The following is a 23,146-nucleotide window of genomic DNA, read 5'->3' as shown; positions in this document are numbered from 1 at the left end:
CTTTCTTATTCCATTGCTGTGGGGACAAAAACAGAATAAAAATCCAAATCCATCCATCTTTAGTCCTTATTTAGGCACAACTCCCACTGAAGAAAGGACTTGGCCCAAAGGGATTATTCTAGAATATTGCTGGAATATTGCTAATTATCTCTGTTAGACAGTTTGGGCAATGAAAGTGAAAGGCATCAATTTTAAAATGGATCAAAAGAACTTTTTTTTTTTTTTTACACAACACCAACTGACCTGTGGAACTCATTGCTACAAGATATCACTGGGGCCAAAGCTTCAGAAAAGGAGTAGATAAATAAATAAATTAATGGAGATATCCCATCTCCTAGAACTGGAAGGGACCTTGAAAGGTCATCAAGTCCAGCCCCCTGCCTTCACTAGCAGGACCAAGTACTGATTTTGCCCCAGATCCCTAAGTGGCCCCCTCAAGGATTGAAGCCTAGATGGTTAAATGGTTATTGAGATCAGCCACAATTATCACAATTTTATCAGATAGGATAAAAATCAATGAATTAGGGATATAGGCCCTCAGATTTCAGGACATAAACCAACTGCCTACTGTTGATTCCATTAAGGGGGTTTCTTGCCTATTTCTCTGAAGCAGCTGGTATTGGCCAATGTCAGATACTTGATACTAGACTGTATGAAACGCTGGCTAATTCCCATTATTATTATTAATCAGCATTTTTCAATAATGCCATAGCTATAATATTGAGGTTTTAGAAATGTACAGTATAGAAGCAACCTGCAGAACCTGCGGAGGGAGATGTGTTTCAATCCGAACGGTTCCCCCTGAACATTTCCTGAGGGTGGAGGAACCTTCAAGACATTATTCTCCATTACTCCATGTACAGTTATTTACCCTAGTGCAAGGTGGGTATACAATGTTGCCACATCAGAGTGGTGGCATTTTACACCCACTTGGCACAGGTGCTTTTGCACTGATGTAAGTGACTACACAGAGAATCAGGCCCATCTTGTCAGTACTTGCCGGGGCTGTCTGGCTGGTCTTCATAACCATGGTTTTCTTTTTGGTTAAGTATGCTTACCAGAATACTGGTTTGCTTGTTGTATGCTGACCACATTCCTTCTCTGGTCTTTGTAATCTGGTGGTGGCCTTGTCAAGTGTCTGTTCAATTGATCTTGAGGAGCGATTTTCTCCTAGAGAATTAGAGCAGAAATGGAAATATGTTACTTCATTTTCTTTCTACTTTCTACTCGCACTTACAAAGTGGAAGCTGTTCCTTCCCTTTGCCCCACCCTGCCACAGCGGTAATGCTAACCAAAGTGTTGACATTGCTCTTTAGGGGCCCAATCTATTGAAGCCAGTGGAAGTCTTTCCTTTGATTTCAATGGGCTTGAGTCTGGTTCTACTCCCATTAAAATCACTGTGTGCTGGTTCAAGCTCCAGCAGTCTAGTCATCTGTTTTTCATTATTTTGTGTACCACTAACTCTGAAAACTCTGCCTCAGTCCAATTCACCCACGGCATAAGTGAGTGTAACTCTATTAGCTTCAGTGCGCCCACTTGGCAATGGGGATTTTGACTCATCATCTAAATGAGCTTTCTCTCCTATATACTCCTTTATACATCGGCATAGAGAAAGAACTTGAAGCCTGCACTGCAAATGTGTCGTCAGTAATGGTGTGCCTCATCAAGACCAGAACAGCCTGAGAAGTGGTGAGATGAAGTGGAGGATCTATAATGCGTCAGTAGCCAATATTCTGATGTGTGGGACTGAAACGTGGCCCCTCACAGTCAAGGTTGGAAAGAAGTTGGACACCATTCAGATGCAGCATCTCAAAATGATCAGAACATTAAATGGTATAAATTCCCATCAAATGAAGAGATCCATTTTCTAACTAAACAGGGTCCCGCTCTCTCAAACAGTAGCCCAACACTCTCTACAGTGGTATGGTCATCTGCTCTGAAAGCCTACCTACTTCCCACTGAGAATCATCTTCGACTTTGACTCAGTGGAAGCAAAAGACCCTCTGGAAGCCCTGAAACATGATGGCTGGACAGCATCAACACAGAAACAACAAGGAGTCTGGTGGCACCTTAAAGACTAACAGATTTATTTGGGCATAAGCTTTCATGGGTAAAAACCTCACTTCTTCGGATGCATAGACTCCTTGTTGTTTTTGTAGATACAGACTAACACGGCTACCCCCTGATACTTATCAACACAGACCCATCCTTCACAGGCATTCTACACAGTAATGTGCCAGATTTGAGTCAGGACAGAACATCATGGTGGCGCATAATGCATTCAGTGGCCTCTATGTTGTCCAAGCAACAGCATGACAAGGAAACCCTTTATAGCTGGGAGGAGCTCCCTGTAAAAATCCATAAAGCCACTACAATATCCTGCTTCACATCTCTCCTTAAAATTCCCCTCTGCTGCAATGCCTACAAAAAACCTGACCATGGCTACGCAGTTGGTGTGCTGTGACTGCTATTTGTCATGATAATTAAAACTGTCTCACTATTGCCTTGTGCTTCTCCATCAGTTTGTTGCATCTGCTTGTCATTCATCTTATGCTTAGATTGCAAGTTCTTTGGGGGCAGGCACTGTCTTTTCGCTCTCTCTGTGTGTGTACAGTGCCAAATAGAAGGGGGCCCAATTCTTGACTAGACCCTTTTCGCACTGCTGCTGTACAAATAACTAATAACTTACTGTATGTAACAAATGACAAGAACCCTCTCTGTAAAAAGTCCCTTGCTCTGCTCTTATCTATGCCCGGGCGCTTCTTGGATTGTTATATAGTTAAAGGGAGAAAACAGCATTACAGACCCATGCTGCTTGAATGATGTCAAATGCAGCCAACAAAACTGCATGTTGGAATAAAATTTGTCTCAAAGAACAAGTTCCATATAACGTTAGATTAGAAGCTGTTTGGAGGAGGGACTATGAGTTTGCAGTGGGTCTAATGCCATCAAGCCGTGATCCGAATTGGGGACATTGGGTGCTGCCACAATGTGAATAAATAACCAAAATAATACTAGCCTCTTCTCGAGGAAGAAAAAGCAAGAAACTGAAAAACTGAGGTTTGGGAACTAAAGTTTGAGCCTGTTACCTTCAGCCTTCCTACCTTCTCTTCTTCCCAGTGTCAATCCCTTCTATCCACTTCCTTCCTCTCCATTGCTTCGTTCTGCATAGACCGCACCCCTTATGAAATCCCCTCCATGTTCCACCTTCTGGCTGCCAGCCCTTGTACCGAGCCTGTCAGTCTAATCCTCCTAAGAGGTGCGCCCTGGGAAAGCCTATGCTGCTAAGACAGAGGTGGGCAAACTACGGCCCGCGGGCCACATCCGACCTGCAGGACCTTCCTGCCCGGCCCCTGAGCTCCTGCCCCAGGAAGCTCGCCCCCTGGCCCCTCCCCTGCTGTTTCCCCTCCCCCACAGCCTCAGCTCGCCCAGCCACCGGCGCAACGTTCTGGGCGGAGGGGCTGCGAGCTTCTGGGGCAGTGCAGCTGCAGAGCCTGGCCTGACCCTGTGCTCTGTGCTGCGCGGTGGCGTGGCTGGATAGAGAAGGGATGGTTGGATGGGGTAGGGGTCCCGGGGGGGGGGGCAGTCAGGAATGAGAGAAGGGGTTGGATGGAGTGATGGGGGGCAGTCAGGGGCGGGGATTCGGGGGGGTTGGATGGGGCAGGAGTCCCGGGGGGGGGCATCAGGGGGCAAGAAGCAGGGGGGTATAGGAGGAGGGGGCCAGGCTACGCCTGGCTGTTTGGGGAGGCACAGCCTCCCCTAACCGGCCCTCCATACAATTTCCAAAACCCGATGCAGCCCTCAGGCCAAAAAGTTTGCCCGCCTCTGCTGTAAGAGATGACACAGAGAAGCTGGTAGCAGGAAGTGCCTGCTCCTGCAGGAAAATGGTCTTGGGAGCTGAAGAAGACAAACCCTGTGGTGGGGAGAGGATTCTGCACTGCGGCCATGTCTGTGACAGAGGGAGAAGAGAGGAGCACTGCTAGCGTGGAACGGCCAGCCATGGTTAAGGGCTGCTTGTCACATAATTCAGCTGGGCTGTAAAGGGCAGGATGTATCATCTTCCAGGGACACAGAGATGCAGCCTGTTTGCTCCAAGGGAAGAGCTTCTGTTTGTTTTTTCCCCTGAGGAAAAGGCCTGAAAAGAGACTTGGCCACAGCACTGAATTCTTCCTGGGCTGCTGAGGGAGCCCACCACCTTGCAGGCATGAAGTTCAAGGTGCTAGATTCATAATCTGACCATGTCAACAGCACAAATCATGTTGTCCTCATTAAGGGCTTGAGCCGACACACATTGAACACAGTGGCAAAACTCCCATTGATTTTAATGGTACAAGACCAGGCCTAATACTGCTCCTGGAGTGTGTAAACAAATACAATCTTGTTTGACTCAAAAATCTATGTCTCCAGAGTGTTACTCATAAGCTCACAACCAATGACTCCTCCCAGGAATGAGCCTCAGCGTCGGCAAGTCTGAGGAAGGATTTGGGCTTTCACCTTTATTTGTTTATAATATTTGTATATAATAATAAACTACTAAATCGGCAGTATTGATTTACACACAGTTGTCCCTGGAATTGTGTTTGCTGTCCCTTATCTCCTGAATCTCACCCTTTCTCCTCAGCAGGCTAAACACTGCACTTGCGTTTCATACTTGGGAATAGTGTGGGCCTTGGTCTGAGGCAGGCAGAGCAGGAGCAGCCTCCACCAAAAAAAATGCTGGGAAAATAATCTCAAAAACTGGGCCTCTTGGCTTAATGCTCCGTTTGTGAAAAGCGGTAGGCATATTCCCCCTTTTGCCCCCAACAAATACATGCCAAAAACCAGAAGCCCAAGTTGTGACACTCTCCATAAGTCGTCAAAACTTCAGACAGAAGGAATCTGCTCACATCTAACAACCCAGCGTGCACACCAGTGAGCAGGGGACGTGTCATCTGAAGGTTCACAGAGGCAACATGTGGGTGGTCTCTGAAGATTCCCACCATCTGCTAGCAAGGGGAGCTGAACATCCTCTTATCCAAATAGCTCTGAGGCTCTGCAACCTGCTCTCTTTGTCAGTCTGCCAGCAAAGTCTGTCCAAACTCTCTCCTTTATCTGAAACATAAGCTGTATTTGGGGTGGGGAAAAGCAGAGATTTTCTGATCAGAGCTGAAGAAGGTGGCAAGTAGTAATCTGCAAACCTCAAAGGGCATAAATTTCGGAATCACAGTTAGAATAAGGCCTTGTCTCCACTACACAGTTTTGGTGACAAAAGTCAGCTTTCGTCTGTGGAGGTGTACACACTGAAATGCTCCTCCCACCGATGTAACTCCCCCGGTATGCCGACAAAATTAAATCACCTTGACGAACGGCATAGAGCTTTTTGTGACGTAGTTAGAGCAACGTAGACACTGCCTTGGCCTATGTTGCCCTAGTTGGTCTCCAGGAGGTGACCATAATGCCCATCCTGACCGCTCTGGTCAGCAGTTTGAACTCCGTTTCCCTGCAGGTACACGGGCATGCACCCCTCCCCCGTTTAAAGAACTTTTAAAATTCCTCTTCTTGTTTGCTCAGCGTGGACCGTTCACACAGCATCTTCCCAGCTGACCATGCCGGCTTTCCGCACTCCTGCCTGGAATACACTGGAGCAGTTGGATCTGCTGGGTCTGTGGGGAGAGGAGGCTGTGCAGTCGCAGCTTTGCTCGGGCAGATTGCTCGTGGCAGGCAGGCGAAGAGACACAAAAGGGACACGCAGCAGTGCTGTGCTAAGATCAAGTTGCTGAGGCAGGTGTTCCAGAAGGCAAGGGAGGCCAACCATTGCTTTGGTGCAGCGCCAAAGACATGCCGCTTCTACGAGGAGCTGCTCGCCATCCTCAGCAGCAACCCCACCTCCACTGCCAAGAGCCCCGTGGATACTTCGGGGGGACGGGAAGCAGCAGCCCGCAGAGTCAGCCCTGAGGATGAATTGGTAGATGAGGAAGTGGAGTTGGAGGATGTGGCACATGCGACAGGGTCGTCTGGTGGCATGGTGAGCCAGGACCTGTTTTTGACTCCGGTTGTGGAGTGCATGAAGCAGGAGAGGCAAGCTCTGGTAAGCATGCATTTTGCTTTGATACTGCACAGTGATAGGAGGTTGAGGTCTCATTTATTTTGTTATATGGTGGAGGAGGAATAAGGGATAGAAATTAATGACGGAGTCTATACAGCTACGCAGTGGGGCCCTGGCGGAAAAGGTTGGTAATGTACACTGGGATGTCCCGGGAATCCTTCACAGAGATCTCTAGGAAACTTTCGTGTAGGTACTCTGCAATCCTCTGCCGAAGGCTCCTTGGTAGATCTGCCTTGTTTCTCCCCCCACTGTAGGAAACTTTGCCATGCCAACTGACAATTATTTCTGCAGGGACCAAAGTGTCACACAGGTGAGCAGCACATGGACCTGGTCTGAAGTCACACGCATGCAGAAGATGCACCCTTGCATCCTGGGTTACCCTCAGGAGTGAGATACTGGGTTTGATTACCCCAGTTTATGGAAAAGGGTGCCAATATTCAGAATAGTCTCCCTAGGCCCTCTTCGCAAACCACCCAGACCAATTATCCCCTCTTGCCCATTCCCCCTTCCCAACCACCCACCTCTGAACTCACCATATTTGGGACTTGCGCTGACTTGTGTGCTAGCCAAGGGACACTGAGGAAGAGGAGTATGTAACTTTTATGATTCACTCACAATACTGTCTCTATTCACTGTTTCTTTTGTTTCTGCAGATATGCCCTTGAGGGCCAACTCATACACACCAGCAGAGCGCCTCCATCAGGCAAGGAGGTGAACCAAGAGGAATAAGGAGGCGGTTTTGCAAAGCGCTGCAGTCTAGAGATACAGCAGACAGAGAAACAAGAGGGTGGATGGAGCCAGTTAATAAAAACTCAGACCGGATATCCTGGAGAGGAGGCAGGGGCAGGAGTGGATGGCAGATGGACAGGAGTGGATGATAAAGCTATTGGAGGGCCAGACAGAGATGCTCAAGTCCCTCAGAGCACTACAGTCTAAGCACCTCTGTGCAAGACTCATGGTAGTTGCTGTAAAAATTAAAGCACAGTTGCTATAGGCAGGAATATTTGCTCAGGAACAATTAAAGCTCAGGAAGCAAGCATTACAGGGGTCACTCAAGGTGGCAAGTAAACATTGCCTGGCCAAATGCATCACATAAAGACACATTACTGGGGCTCACTGTCAAAATACTCCTTCAAAGCCTCCTGATTCAAATACCACCCTGCTGAGCCTCTCTAATTGCTTGGGTATCTAGCTGCTCAATATCAGCAGTCAGCTGACCCACCTCACCTCCGGGGAAACTTTTCCCCCTTCACTTTGCAAATGTTATGTAGAGAACAGCAGGCTGCTATAACCGTCGGAATATTGTCCTCAATGAGGTCTAACCTGCCAAAAAGGCAGCGCCAATGACCTTTTAATCTGCCAAAGGCATATTCAACAATCATTTGGCACTAGCTGAGCCTGTTGTTGAAGTGCTCCTTGCTGTTGTCTAGGCTTCCGGTGTAAGGCTTCATGAACCACAGGAGCAAGGGTAGGCCGGGTCTCCCAGGATCACTCTGGGCATTTGAACATCCCCTATTGGAATCTTCTGGTCTGGAAAGAAAGCCCTAGCATGCAGCTTTCTGTACACTCCAGTGTTGGTAAAGATGCGTGCATCATGAACCTTCCCTGATCAACCCTCATTGATGTCAGTGAAACAGAGTGATCCACCAGTGCCTTCAAGACCACGGAGAAATAGCCCTTTCTGTTAATGTGTTCAGTCACCACTCACTTTTCCACTGTGAGGGCAGCTGTCATTCTGGTGTCCTTGCACCACAAGGCAAGGGCCAGCTCTGCACATAGTTCCAGGAAGGTGGCTCTGCATATCCAAAAATTCTGCAGTGACTGCTTCTCATCCTATACATGCATCACAATGCAATCCTGCACTCAGTGCTTGTTTCCCAAGCCCAGTACCAATGGTCCACCATATGCATCTGCTCCATGAATGCCAGCAGCAATCTTGAATTGTTACTTTCCATTGCACACAGCAGGGCAGGCACCACAGATTCACTTTCTATTTCGCAGCTCATGAAATACTGCAGGCTCAGCTGCATTGTGTTCAAAACACTCATCACCAGACTGGTCAGCAGTTCAGGATCCATGCTTTCAGGCAGAGATGGCAGAAGCACAGTTTACAAGGTCTGTTCAAAAATGGCGCAAAACAAAATCGGAAGCCCATGGAATGGTGGGACAGAAAGTGCTGTATCAGGGACAGTGGGCATACCCCCATGATGCATTGCGATCTGTTCCCAGATCTCCCAGTGGCACAGGGTGGCGAGTTCCATAGAGGGATAGCTACCTACGATGCAACGTTCTCTCTCTGTCGATGCAAGAGCACCAACTGGGGAAGTGCTCCGCCGACACAAGGAGTATTGTGTGGATGTGCACAACCGATGTAATTAAAGCGGCTTATGATCATCAACATAACTTAAGTTGACTTAACTCTGTAGACATGCCTAAGTATCCAAAAACTTTGGGGTGGGGAAGAGGAGGGAGGTTTCTCATTTACACAAAGGCTCCTGTACACCACTTTGGCAATGTCCAGGGGCATTAAAGCAGATGTAAATTACAATTTATTTTCAAGATTCTTTACACTGCCAGAACCTGAAAAGGGGCTTTGGTGTAAATAAGAATCAGGCTCTGGATGTTTATCTGAAGCTGATCAGAAATCAGAACTATTCCGACCTCTTCTGCCTGAAATCTCACACAAACAGACCTTGTGAGAAATCTGGTTCTTCTGCTTCCAGCCATGGTTATAAACAATGTGAGAACACTCTTTGTTGTGGTATTCAGGCATTTCCATATTTCAGTTTTGGAACCTGTGGTCTGATTAAGATTTATCAGGCTCATCTTAATGAACCGTCCAACCTGAACCCTTGTGAAGAACAGGAACCTTTTAGCTCCCATAAAAATCTTGGTCTGCAGCAATTCCTTTAAATTGCAACTGAGATTGTTTTATGTGTATGTCTGTGCACTTGTGTGTGTATAACAAGTGCAGAACAAAAACAAACACAAGCTGATCCACAGAGGGATTCACCCTGCAGTTATTATTTTAATTTTCCCTTTAACTTTCATTTACGTTCCTTTCAGCACTTCTCAAGATGCATGTAGGGCCTGATTGTCCATTGTTCCACCCCTTGCACAGTAATCGACACCAGTGCAAAGTGGATATAAGGAGCTACCAATCAAACTGGTATGATTTCACAGCCACTTTACAATAGTGTCAATGGCTGCACAAGCTACAGGGTAACAAAGAATTGGGCCCTTAGGATTCAGAACTACAAATAAGGCAGCATGTGCACATCCTGTATCTCATAACATGATGATCCTGCCACACAAAGAGAAACTCTCTGCTTTCCCTCAAATCGACGGGGAAATATGATAACTGGCTGCTAGTATCTAAAGGTGTGTCAACAACATGAAATGGGATTTTTCCAACCCCTGAGCCAGCAAAACACTTAAGTGCTTAACTTTAAGCACCTGACATTGAAGTCAATGCTCCTGACTCCCCTTTACACCAAGACCACTTTACAACACTCTGCCCATGTAAAGAAGCCTTAAAGTGGGTGTAAACATAACTTATATCACTTTAAAGCAGGGGTCGGCCACCTTTCAGAAGTGGTGTGCCAAGTCTTCATTTATTCACTCTGATTTAAGGTTTCGCGTGCCACTAATACATTTTCAACAAGGAGTCTGGTGGCACCTTAAAGACTAACAGATTTATTTGGGCATAAGCTTTCGTGGGTAAAAACCTCACTTCTTCGGATGCATGGAGTGAAAGTTACAGGCATTATATACTGACAAATGGAGAGCAGGGAGTTACTTCGCCCATGTGTCAGTATATAGTGCCTGCATCTGTAACTTTCACTCCATGCATCCGAAGAAGTGAGGTTTTTACCCACGAAAGCTTATGCCCAAATAAATCTGTTAGTCTTTAAGGTGCAACCAGACTCCTTGTTGTTTTTGTAGATACAGACTAACACGGCTACCCCCTGATACTTGACTAATACATTTTAACGTTTTTAGAAGGTCTCTTTCTATAGGTCTATAATATATAACTAAAGTATTGTTGTATGTAAAATAAATAAGGTTTTTAAAATGTTTAAGAAGCTTCATTTAAAATGAAATTAAAACGCAGAGCGCTCCAGACCGGTGGCCAGGACCCCAGCAGTGTGAGTGCCACTGAAAATCAGCTCGCCTGCTGCGTTCAGCATGTGTGCCATAGGTTGCCTACCCCTGCTTTAAAGCCTTTCTACATAGCCAGAGTGCTCACAGTGGCTTCAGTATAAATGAGAATCAGGTCCATTGGGGCCACTCACATGCTTAAAATTAAGCATGTGCTTTGCTGGATTGGGGCCATAATCTGGAGTATTAAAATGAAACTGAGCTAAGGGAAATTTAGGCTCAATATCAGGAAAAATCTCCTAATGGTGAGAACAGTTAAGACTGTGGAATAGTCTCCCAAAGGGAGTAGTGGAAGCTTCAGTGCTTGAATAATTTAAAATAGGCTGAACAGAGCCATTAAGAATATTCTATAGGGAATAATCATGAATGTTCAGTGGATGGACAAAGTTACCTAACCGATCTTTTCCATCTCTAATTTCTATGAATCCGATGAAAATTTATTAGACATAAAATAGGAATTAGAAAGAAATTTTACTGTTTCTGCCAACATCTGCTGCTGCAGAAGGAGCTGCTGCTTTTGCTCCATCATCTGCCTCTGCAACGCCTGTTTTTTTTCCATCAGTTGCTGATTCAACGTTGATTGCTGGGATGAGTTCATGTAACCACTTCCAGTGTTTGGATTTGAGCAAGTACTGGAACTTGGACTGGGGCCTGCACCTTGGCCTATCACAGAGTGTTGATCCTGAAAAAGAAGAAACATCTTATGAATGATAAAATGAATAAAATAAAATTAAAAATCATCAAGAAAAGGCAATGACTCTTTTTACACACACAGATTAATAAAGATCAAGTGTGGGACGCTGCTCCTTAAACTGCAGGACAAGAGACTGACAACAAAGGCTCATATAAAGAATCAAGCAGAGAAAGTAACTCTAATGCTGTATGGAAAGCTTTGAAAACGTACCATGTGGTTTCTGTGGGAAACCTTGACATTTTAACAGGAGTTTATGGAACCTCAAAGGAAGTAACTGAGCTGTCCTGGGAATTTTACAAGGAACTCCCATAAGAACACATGGCAACAAACACTGCATCTACTGACACCTAAAATTTGGTTAGGAACAACAATTATATTGAGACTCTCTATTAGAAGTGACAGTTATTTGTAACCTCGTTAGAAAACAAGAAAGTGGTTAGTAGTCACTTCACAGTGCAATGACTGGTGCCTTTTCATTGGCTCCTCCTTCATGTTCCCCCAGGAACAATCTGGGTGAAAGAAGAGTAAATTCTGGAGCTGCAGAATTATCTCCAGTTATTATTATTGATCATGTTTTTTCCAGTAGTGCCTAAGACACATAAGAACACATGGCAACAAACACTGCATCTACTGACACCTAAAATTTGGTTAGGAACAACAATTATATTGAGACTCTCTATTAGAAGTGACAGTTATTTGTAACCTCGTTAGAAAACAAGAAAGTGGTTAGTAGTCACTTCACAGTGCAATGACTGGTGCCTTTTCATTGGCTCCTCCTTCATGTTCCCCCAGGAACAATCTGGGTGAAAGAAGAGTAAATTCTGGAGCTGCAGAATTATCTCCAGTTATTATTATTGATCATGTTTTTTCCAGTAGTGCCTAAGACAGTGGCGGATTAGCCAATGGGGCCCGAGCCCAGGAGCCCTGGCCCCACCAGACAGCTGCTGCAGGGCAGCAGAAGCCTGGAGCCCTGGCAGAAGCGTTGGATGGGTGGGAGAAACCCCTGCACCCTGACCCTGCTCCCTGGCAGAAGCGCCAGGTGGGAAGGGCGAGGTGGGGGAAGCCCCCGTGCCCCGATCCTGCTACCCAGCAAAAGTGTCAGGCGGCAGGGGAAGCCCCCGGGCCCCGACCCTGCTCCCTGGCAGACGCGCCGGGGGAAGCCCCAGCACCGTGATCCCTCTCTCTGGTAGAAGTGCTGGGTAGCGGGGGAAGCCCCAGAGTCTGGACCCCAGTTGTGGCCCCAGGCCTGGAGGAGCTCTGGCTTCCTGCCGTGGCCTCAGGGCTGGGGGAGTTCTCTCTCCTCGCTGCGGACCTGGGGCCCTGGCGGGGGGGACAGAGCTTCTCCGGTCTTGCGACCGCAATGGGGTGTGGGGCCAGAAAGGAGCAAATGGGTTGCGAGGCCGCAGTGAGGGGGTGGTGGAATGGGGCGGGACTGTGGGTGGAACAGGGGCGGGGCCACAGAGGGAAGGAGAAAAATGGGGTGGGGCTGCAGACAGTGCTGCAGGCAGAAGGGGCAGAATGGGGAGGGGTCCCCCAGTTGCTCTGGCCCAGGACCCCACGAAACCTTAATCTCCTCTGGCCTAAGGGCCAACAAAGAGAAGCACCCCTTTGTGCTAGGCACTGTACAAACACAGAATAAGAGACAGTGCCTGCCGCAAAGCGTTTACAATCTAATGGGACAAGACAGACGCAGGGTGGGGAGAGGGGTCTAATACACAAGCAGAGGGAACAATGTGATGGCAGCAAACGGCATGGTAGTTCCAGGAATATTTTTTTGGTGGGGAGTGGGGAGTTGGGAAGAAAGGAGAAGTGAGGGAGGAAAAGGGGTCAGAAGGTAAAGGAGGTGTGGAGTGAACCTGAGGTGAAGAGACGATGGGGGGGGGGGGGATTGGAGCAAACGGCCAATCAGCACAAGGCACAGCAAGTCCTTGTTGAAGTTCTCTGAATGTCCAGTGGTCCCTGCTTTGATTGCTTCTGGCCCAACCGTCTGGCTTCTCTCTGTAGTTTTCCACACAAGGCCACACTGGGGTGTGGAGCGTAAGAGTAAGGTGAACATCTTTTCAAAAGGCAAAAGCAGGAGCCCCACCTTCTCCATGGCCCTGCCCTGGCCCCTCCTCTTCCCCTGAGACTCCACCCCCTGCTCCTCCTCTTTCAGCTATATGTGTTCTGTTTACTTTCTTGTTACAAACTAGACTGAAAAAAAGGTTTTGCTGACAGCAACACGCTTTCTGTTGAGTCATTTCACCAGTAGACAGACCTCCACCCTTCCATAAATATAGAAAAATTGCTACTTCTGCCCCAGTATTATCACACAAAAACCTGGAGCACTCCAATGCCACGTGCACAAAGTTGCGCAGCTATAGCTCAGACGGGCGTTACTGGGGAGTTAGCTAAAATTATGGGGACATCATTTTCCTGACTTTTAGGCTCAATTATTACAACTCATAGAAATGAAGCCACCCAATCTGAAAAAGCTCCAGCTGATACAATATGCAGCAGACTGTCTGCTCCACACCATAGGTGTCCAAGAGCACATCACCCTGGTGCTCTACTGTCTGCATGGGCTCCCCCAGTGATTAGAGTCTAAGTCCAGGATTCTGTCCACTGGATTCTTCTAGCTACTTGAGAGACCACCTCTCCCTCCATGACTATGATCTTCCATGACAGCTACATTCCCCTGGAATAATTATACTTCACCAATGGCAGAGACTCATGAGTGCCAGAGTCAGAACTTTCACAGGCACCAATCCTAGACTACAGAACTCACTGTCACAAGAGACAGGAATGGCTACCTTGAGAACTACATGCAACGTTAATTTCTGTCACTTAGCTTTCCTCAACAAGTTCTACACACACATACACAGATACAAACACACCCACCAAACCAAAACATACATGAAAAACAAACTGTAAATGAATCCAATTACTTCTCCTACCAACTGGGAAGGAAAAAATACATTGCCAGCCACTGTTTACAGTATTGTTATAGTCATGTTGATCCCAGGATATGGGACAGTGAGGTAATACCTTTCATTGGACCAACTTCTGGTGGGGAAAGAGGAAAGCTTTCATGCTCCACAGAGCTCTTCTTCTTCTTTGTGGCTCCTGAAAGCTTGTCTCTCTCACCAACAGAAGTTGGTCCAACAACAGATCTTACCTCACCCACTTTGTCTCTCTGTGGATGGTTATTGTTATTTCTAATTTAAAATAATTCTGTGGCATTCAGACAGGGCCATATAAGTAAAGTGTTTAACAATCTAAATATGACATAAAACCCACAACTTTCTTTTGGAGCCACCTGCAGCCTCCAGGGCAGCATTACAATTGCACCTCTGAAAATTTAATGGACTTTTCCACAATTCTGTCTTGCACACATTCTTTTCAATTCAAGAAATAATCCAGAATTGCTCAGCCTCTGCCACATTCTTCAGCCCTTATGTTAGCTGTGAGACAGAAAGTATTCCTTTCCACAGACCAGCTTGCCAAGATGTTGTGCAAACTTTTGTATGTCTTAAAATATTTTGAAAGGAAAAATATGTTACAATAAATTGGCTTTGACATCCACATTCAAACTACACTCTAGCTTAAACCCAACCCACATGTTACATCCATTAATAGAATTCATCTGTTTTCTCATTGCACAGAAAATGCAGACTTCCCCAATGTATGCTTTTGAAATTCATGGTAATATATGTAGATTTATCCCCCCACTGCTCAGGTAACTGTGGGTTTTATTTTCAGATAAGCTGACAGATTCACTTCTCGATACCTAAGAAATGATTTTTAACAATCATATATAGAATAGCAGTTGGCACAAAAAATAGCCATTTGGGAAAAAGACACGACAAGAGCAGTGTAAATCATGAAATTTGAGCGGTTTTATTTTTCTTTGCTGTCCATGAAATGAGAGTGTTAGTCTAGGAATCGATAATGTGTTATTTGTCCAACTTGCTGGTGTTCCCGAGGAGGCGATGTGATGTGAGCAATTGCCTAATAAATCATACTTGATGCAGCGGATTAGTTGTGCTGCAGACTGACCCTTAAAGAACTGGTGCTATTGGGCCTGATTCTCCTCTCACTTCCACCAACAGAAATCAAGAGTCCATAGAGCTGCAGCACTGTAAAACAGGTGCAAGTGAGATCAGATTTTGTCTAACAAGATACGTTTTTTTAAATATACATATACAGTGAGAAATTCTGGCCTGGGTGGATTTACACTGCTGTAATTGAGAATAGAATTTGGCCCAATATGTTTTATATCTAATAATAACGAATATTTTACTGGAATTGTCTTTCCTTTTTTAACTAGACACCAAGTATACTGGGCAACATTAGACCATTTCATCTTCCAGAATGGAGGATGAAATTGATGTTCGATGGGATTGGCCTGTGGAAGGAACTTCCTGCGGAAATTAGGCAAATCCAAAGTCAGACAGGCTTTTAGGAAATGCTGCCAAACCTTCTTGTGACAGAACAGGATGTGTCATTATCAAATGGTAAATTCTGTTTTCTATTAGGACCTCCATCTTGTATAGGGTGACCATATTTCCCCAAGTGAAAACAGGACACCGTGCAGGCCTGGCCCAAGGCTCTCCTACTCCTCCCGCGTGGGGCTCGCCTGAGCCACCTGGTGTTATTGCTCATCTGAGCCCCCACCGCACACGGGGCTGGCCTGAGGCCTCTTGCTCCCATGCTGGTCTGGCTCGAGCCCCTGGCATTGCCACCCACCCAAGACCTGCCGCCTGGGGCTGGGGCTGACCACCCGAGCCCCGCTGCCCAGAATCGCTGCTTGCCCTATCGAATGTTCCTCCTTGTCCCCCTAAGGAGGCGCACTTTTTTGGCAAAACTGGGCATTTGTCCCTCTTTGCTCTTGCCAGTTTGGCAAGAGCAAACAGGATCAATTGCCCAGTTTTGCCAAAAAAAGTCAGGAGGTCTGGGACAGGGCTTAAAAAGGGGACTGTGCTGGCCAAAATGGGACATATGGTCACCTTAATCTTGTATCATGTGCTGAACATATCTAACCTTTCACAAAGCAAGCCTATGGAATTGCATTCCACAGAGCCACTTTGCTGGGGAAAGATGATTGACACCTTGTTGAAGGATCATAATGGAGCAGTCATCAAGAAAGCAATCTAGGGCCATCAGCTTTGATGGTCTGTCAATGGCTGGACCACTCCCCTCCTGGAACAATGGACTTTCTACTCAGGGATCTGAAGGAAAAAGGGACAAGCTTTCCAGCAGAACATATTGCAAAAGGAGACTATGGCCTTGGCTACACTTGTGAGTTACAGCGCTGTAAAGGCTCCCCCAGTGCTGTAACTCACTCCCCGTCCACACTGGCAAGGCATTTGCAGCGCTGTATCTCCGTGGTTGCAGCGCTGCATGTACTCCACCTCTCCTAGAGGAATAGCGAGTGCAGCGCGCGGCGCCAGTGTGGCCGCCCAATGCGCTGTGAATGGCCTCCAGAATTATTCGGCAATATCCCACAATGCCTGTTCTAGCCACTCTGGTCATCAGTTCAAACTCTACTTCCCTGGCCTCAGGTAACCAACCATGTGACCGACCCTTTACATTCCCGGGAATTTTAAAAATCCCCTTCCTGTTTGCTCAGCCCGGCGTGGTGTGGAGTGCTATCAGCGAATCTTTCCAGGTGACCATGCCTCCACGTGCCAAGCGAGCCCCAGCATGGAGCAATGGCGAGTTGCTGGACCTCATCAGTGTTTGGGGGAAGGAAGCTGTACAGTCCCAGCTGCGCTCCAGCCGTAGGAATTACGATACCTTCGGGAAGGTATCAAAGGACATGATGGAAAAGGGCCATGACCGGGACGCCCTGCAGTGCAGGATTAAAGTGAAGGAGCTGCGGAGTGCCTACCGCAAAGCCCGCGACGCAAACGGCCGCTCAGGTGCTCCCCCTGCGACCTGCCGATTCTACAAAGAGCTGGATGCAATACTTGGGGTTAACCCCCCCTCCACTCCGAGCACCACCATGGACACTTCAGAGCCGGTGTGGGGGGTGGGGAAGGAAGAGGAGGAAAACAGGAGTGATGGTGGTGGGCCGGATGGAGACACCCCGGAAGCCCTGGAGCCATGCAGCCAGGAGCTCTTCTCGAGCCAGGAGGAAGGTAGCCAGTCGCAGCGGCCGGTACTTGGTGGAGGACAAACAGAAGAGCAGGTTCCCGGTAAGCGTTTTTTTTTTTTTCGGGAAGGAATTTTTTCGGTGCGGGCTCTTTGCGAGAGGAGGGTTAAGCATGCATGCCTAGATGCGGAATAGTGCATTGATGTGGTTTATCACATCGCAGCAATCGGCCTCGGTAATCTCCTCGAATGTCTCATACAGAACGTGTGCAATGCGCTTGCGCAGGTTTATCGGGAGAGCCACCGTGGTCCTTGTCCCAGCCAGGCTAACGTGTTCGCGCCATTGTGCCGCGAGGGGCGGGGGGACCATTGCTGCACACAGGCAAGCTGCATATGAGCCAGGGCAGAAGCCACATTGCAGTAGAAGACCCTCCCTTGCTTCCCAAGTCACCCTCAGCAGTGAGATATCGTCCAGGACGAACTCCTGTGGAAAATGTTGGGACAGTGTTCAGTGTAGGTGCCCCCTGAAGCTGTTGGCTCTCCCCAAGACACAGAAACCCAGAGGACAGTGCAGCCCTGAAACAATCAGTCCCCCTTACTCACCATTTTGAGGCTCCCGTGGGATATGTGTGCTCTGTTTCGGATGGGAAAATTATGCTATTGTGTAGACCCTGTGTGTTTTCTACTCCTTAAGTGCGGGGGGAATCATTAATCTGTCTGGTATAAATAATGCTGCCTCTGTTAAATGTTGCATTTTGCCTATACAGCTGCATCAACCTTGAGACCTTAGCCGTCCCTCTTATCGTCTGCTCAGAGACTGCAAAGACTCAGGAAGAGACCGCGAAAAAGAAAAGAAGACATGCTGCAAGAAGTGATGCGGCAATCTATTAAAGAGAATGAGAAAGCACAGAACTGGAGGGAGAGAGAAAGCAGGATCCGCCAGGAAAACGCAGCGCACCGGCAGCAAAGCACCGATAGGCTCATAAGCATCCTGGGGCGCCAAGCAGACGCTATCCAGGAGCTCGTAGCCATGCAGAAAGAGGAGCAGTACCGCAAACGCCACCCCCGCCACAGCCCTTGTCCCAAAACTCTTTCTGTTGTGCCCCACTGTCACCTCCAACCCACTTTCCCCAACTTCCGTGTTCTTCACGCCACCCACTGCCTCCAACACCAGTATCTTCACCACCCAGCCCTGAAAACCACAACCCTTACCCTCTGCACTCAACCCCCATCACCATGCAGTATAGCTGTCCTGAAGTGCAGCACTCACTGCACAGCACACCAGACAGGACATACGCGAATCTGTGATTGTACTGTTCCCCACTCCACCCCCTTGTTTCTTTTCAATAAATACATTTTTTTTCTTTTCAATAAATGGATTCTTTGGCTTTGAAAACATTCTTTACTATTGCATAAGGTAAAAGACTCCTTAGCCCAGGAAATAAACAGGCACTGCAAGTCTGCTTGTCTGCTAAGCAGACACTGATTCCTAAAGATTGGAACTACTGCACTTCACTCCCGTGCAGGGCACCAGATATCACTGCTGGTTTTCAGCCTCAAATTGCTCCCTCAAGGCATCCCTAATCCTTGCAGCCCTGCGCTGGGCCCCTGTAATAGCCCTGCTCTCTGGCTGTGCAAATTCAGCCTCCAGGTGTTGAATCTCAGAGGTCTATGCCTGAGTGAAGCTTTCCCTTCCCTTCACAAATATTATGGAGGGCACAGCACGTGGATATAACCGTGGGGATGCTGTTTTCGGCCAAGTCCAGCTTCCCATACAGAGATCGCCAACGGCCCTTTAAACGGCCAAAGGCACACTCCACAGTCATTCGGCACCAGCTCAGCCTGTAGTTGAACCGTTCCTTGCTGCTGTCAAGGCTCCTTATGTAGGGTTTCATGAGCCACGGCATTAACGGGTAAGCGGGATCTCCAAGGATCACATTGGGCATTTCAACTTCCCCTACCGTGATCTTCCGCTCTGGGAAAAAAGTCCCGGCCTGCATCTTCCTGAACAGCTAAGTGTTCCGAAAGATGCGTGAATCATGCATCTTTCCGGGCCAGCCTGTGTTAATGTCAATGAAACGCCCACGGTGATCCACAAGCGCCTGGAGAACCATAGAGAAATACCCCTTCCGATTAACGTATTCGGATCCTAGGTGGGGTGGTGCCAGAATAGGAATGTGCGTCCCATCTATCGCCCCTCCACAGTTAGGGAACCCCATTTGTGCAAAGCCATCCACTATTTCCTGCACGTTACCCAGAGTCACGGTTCTTCTGAGTAGGATGCGATTAATGGCCTTGCAAACTTGCATCAACACGATTCCAACGGTCGACTTTCCCACTCCAAACTGGTTTGCGATCGACCGGTAGCTGTCTGGAGTTGCCAGCTTCCAGACTGCAATAGCCACCCGCTTCTCCACTGGCAGGGCAGCTCTCAATCTCGTGTCCTTGCGCCGCAGGGTGGGGGCAAGCTCCTCACACAGTCCCAGGAAAGTGGCTTTTCTCATCCGAAAGTTCTGCAGCCACTGCTCGTCATCCCAGACTTCCATGATGATGTGATCCCACCACTCGGTGCTTGTTTCCCGAGCCCAAAAGCAGCGTTCCACGATGCTGAGCATGTCCGTGAATGCCACAAGCAATTTCGTGTCATACGTGTTACGCGGCTCGATAGCATCGTCGGACTCCTCACCCTCATTCTCACTGTCACTTTGGATCTTAAGGAATAGTTCGACAGCCAAACGTGACGTGCTGGCGAGATTCGTCAGCATACGCCTCAGCAGTTCGGACTCCATTTCCCGCAGACAGATCGCGCTGCACAGAAACCGTTGAAAGATGGCGCCAAAGGTGGACGGAAATAAAGGGATTTCTGGGATGCGAAGCGATGCATCACGGGGCATTGGGACAGGACCCAGAATCCCCCGCACCCATGTCCCCTTCCCACAACCCATGGCGCCAGAATGGGAAAAGGTTCTCTGTGGGATAGCTGCCCATAATGCACTGCTCCCAATAGCACTGCAATTGCCGCAAATGTGGCCACGACAGTGCGCTGGGCAGCTGTCAGTGTGGACAGACTGCAGCGCTTTCCCTACTCAACTGCACGAAGTCAGGTTTAACTCACAGCGCTGTACATCTGCAAGTGTAGCCAAGGCCTGAATATGCTGCTCTGAGCAGGGGGAGCATCCATCACCACAAAACTAAAAGGCTTGCAGGAACTAGAGGGCAAGACAGACTTTGCCAAGCCTGAAATACTAACATGCCTAAAAAAACAACAACGAGGAGTCCTTGTGGCACCTTAGAGACTAACAAATGTATTTAGTCTCTAAGGTGCCACAAGGACTCCTCGTTGTTTTTGCTGATACAGACTAATATGGCTACCCCTCTGAAACCTGTTAACATACCTCAGACTCACAGAGATCAGACAAGGAGAGGGTACTTTGAAGAGTAAAGTGACTGTGGTGAAGAAATTCCTATGCTAAGCCTGTGTTCCATGATTCCCTGTCGCGTTGTCCCCAAAGGGGTTAAACTAGAAGCCCAGAGAGCCCACAGCCTAGGTGGGACTCTGAGAGAGCACATGAAAAAGACTAGGGGGGCTCAGAGGACTGCGGAGTCCTATCTCCCAAATAAGGGCATCAGACAAAAGGTCTGAGCCTGCGAGTGTGTCCTATGGTTCCAGAGCTAGAAACCGTGACTAGACTCTACCCAGACCTAGTTTCCTTCCGAAGCACGTTGGATCCAGCTATTGGGTCCACTTGCATCAGATTGCTATCACGCAGAGGGGCACAGGGCCAGGTTGTAACACCTTCCTCTCCAAAGACACATTTCCACTAGAGCAAGAATGGCATTCACAACACAGACACCCCTTTCCTCCAAACAACTTCCCCTCAAAATGAATGAGCAAATAAATAGAAAAAAATCTGAAACAAATCAACGGGTGAAGAACCAGAGACTATGAAGTACACGAGAGACTTGGCTATTGCTATTATGGGGAAGGGGCTCAGCTACTCTAGTGATGGGCAGCAGTATAAAACACTAAGATAGACAGACAGAGAGACGGATAGATTAGATAATAACTCAAGAAATCCTCTAAGCAAGTAATACTCCCAGGGTTTGTTCATGAAAACCAAGAGGAATTTTAAACACATTTATGTAACCACCAAAATCAAAACATTCAGAATCAAATTTTCTTTTCCATTCTACTGCTGCTCCCCCCGTTTAGGTCCGGGGGTTGCAGTAGTATAATTGAGGGGGAGAATTTGGCTCCAAATATACACACGTAAATGTGAAAACAGACTTTCCTTTGTTTCTTATGGGTACATTAGGTGTAAAATGCAACAAAAATGCCAGACGAAGATCTTAATTTAGTTCTACCCACCGCATAACCAGCTCCACCCCCAGGCTCTAAACACCATTATTTGTTGATATCACCATATGGGTGATATCACCTATAACTCAAAGGCAGCTCAATCATTGTTATGAAAATGTGTTAAAAATCACCAAGTGACCCTGGCCTGAGACGACATATACTGAGAAGTAAGGAATTCTGACCAGATTTCTACAGCCAAGTTACATATCCTTGAAACAGGCGTTAATAATGGAAACACTGACACATGGAAGAAAACAATGACCCATGCACAGCTGACTCATGGGTCAGCTTTATTCCACCCCAGATGGGTTACGCAGTCACCCTTTACTTGTGTAATTAAACTGTTTACATACTCCTCTCCATATGTTCTATGTGTGGCTATATTCAGAACTGTGCTGCCTAGGTATCTGGAGCCCTGAGCATCACAAGAATTCACCCTTTGTTTTATATTGGTAAAAGGTGCCTACAATCTGACATGCCTTGGGCTTCTGTTCACCGTGTAATACAATATTGAAATATTCTATATAAAATATTCTATTCTCTTTTGTTTAGGCTTTTATATTGTGCTCACCACTGCAGTAACTGAGCACTTCTACCACAAAGACCCAAAACATTTTACAATGCCACTCTCCAGACTTTCATCTTTCTGATCCCTTCACCGTTCTTTCACACTCATCTTTGCTCCATGCCTTGTATCATCCTGGTCCCTGTGTGTGGAACTGTCTCCTACTTGCATTCCATCAAGATCCCTCCCACTCCTTCTTCAAATCACCTTCTTGAAACCCACTTGTTCCTGGAATTCTTCTTTCTTTGCCCTTCTCTCTGGTGACGTGTTCTCACTGTTCTGACTCAGAATGGGTGGTCTGGCCCAGGGCCACCCAGAGGATTCAGGGGGCCTGGGACAAAGCAATTTCGGGGGCCCCTTCCATAAAAAAAAGTTGCAATACTATAGAATACTATATTCTCGTGGGGGCCCCTGCGGGGCCCGGGGCAAATTGCCCCACTTGCCTCCCCCTCTGGGCGGCCCTGCTCTGGCCTGGTCTATACTTAAAATGTAGGTTGACATAGCTACATTGGACAGCGGACTGAAAAATCCACACTCCTGACTGATGTTGCTATGGCAACCTACCCCTGGTGCAGACGCAGCTGTATCTATTGACGAATGTTTCCATTGACCTAGGAAAGGAGTGGTTGAGAGGAGTGGTGGTCCTACTGGAAAAAACCCTTCCATTGGTGTAGGTTGTGTCTACACTACGTGGTTGTGCCAGCATAGCCACAGCTATGCCGGTATAGTCCCTGTAGTGTGGAAATACCTTACAAGTCTTGTCTTGCAACCACACTTGGGGCTCCCTGAGGCACTTTGCTTGTCTGAAGCACAATGCATCAGGAGCACCTATTGGGCTAGTGCACCTCTGTATTGCCACCTACCACTGGGCTGGGCTTAATGCCACCCTTGAGATTCAAATGCATTTATAGGACATGACAGGACATTCCCCTACCTTATAGAAATCTCAGCCTAGCACGTTCATCCAGTAGTAGCAGCTTTAAATGTGCCTTGTATGCATGACATAGATCTATAAGAAATGATCATTATTTACCTGTAAAAACACATTAAGGGCTTGAGTCTCATTTACATTAAGGCCCCTTCATACTGCTCTAGCAGTGCAAAGTAGCCTTTATTGTGTCTGTACATCGTAGAATCACAGGACTGATGTAATCAACTTGATATGGCTAGGCAGAGTTGGCCAATGGGAAAAATGCAGCTCATGGA

General features: G+C 47.4%; 1 protein-coding gene across 2 annotated transcripts in view; it reads right to left on the bottom strand.

Annotated features, from left to right (window-relative positions):
- The window catches only part of MAML2 (mastermind like transcriptional coactivator 2), a 279,760-nt gene that overhangs the window by 9,000 nt on the left and 247,614 nt on the right, over positions 1–23,146 (bottom strand). For both annotated transcript variants that reach the window (XM_065581557.1, XM_065581558.1), the window contains exons 4-5: positions 10,722–10,928; positions 1,059–1,170 (exon numbers count right to left, since the gene is read on the bottom strand). In XM_065581557.1, coding sequence (XP_065437629.1) covers positions 1,059–1,170; positions 10,722–10,928 — 319 coding nt within the window. The remainder of the gene's footprint in view (positions 1–1,058; positions 1,171–10,721; positions 10,929–23,146) is intronic.

Source organism: Chrysemys picta, chromosome 1 (assembly GCF_011386835.1).
Source record: "Chrysemys picta bellii isolate R12L10 chromosome 1, ASM1138683v2, whole genome shotgun sequence".
Lineage (NCBI taxonomy): Eukaryota > Metazoa > Chordata > Testudines > Emydidae > Chrysemys > Chrysemys picta.
Note: the sequence above shows the minus strand (reverse complement) of the source record. Positions and strands in the feature narration are given on the sequence as shown.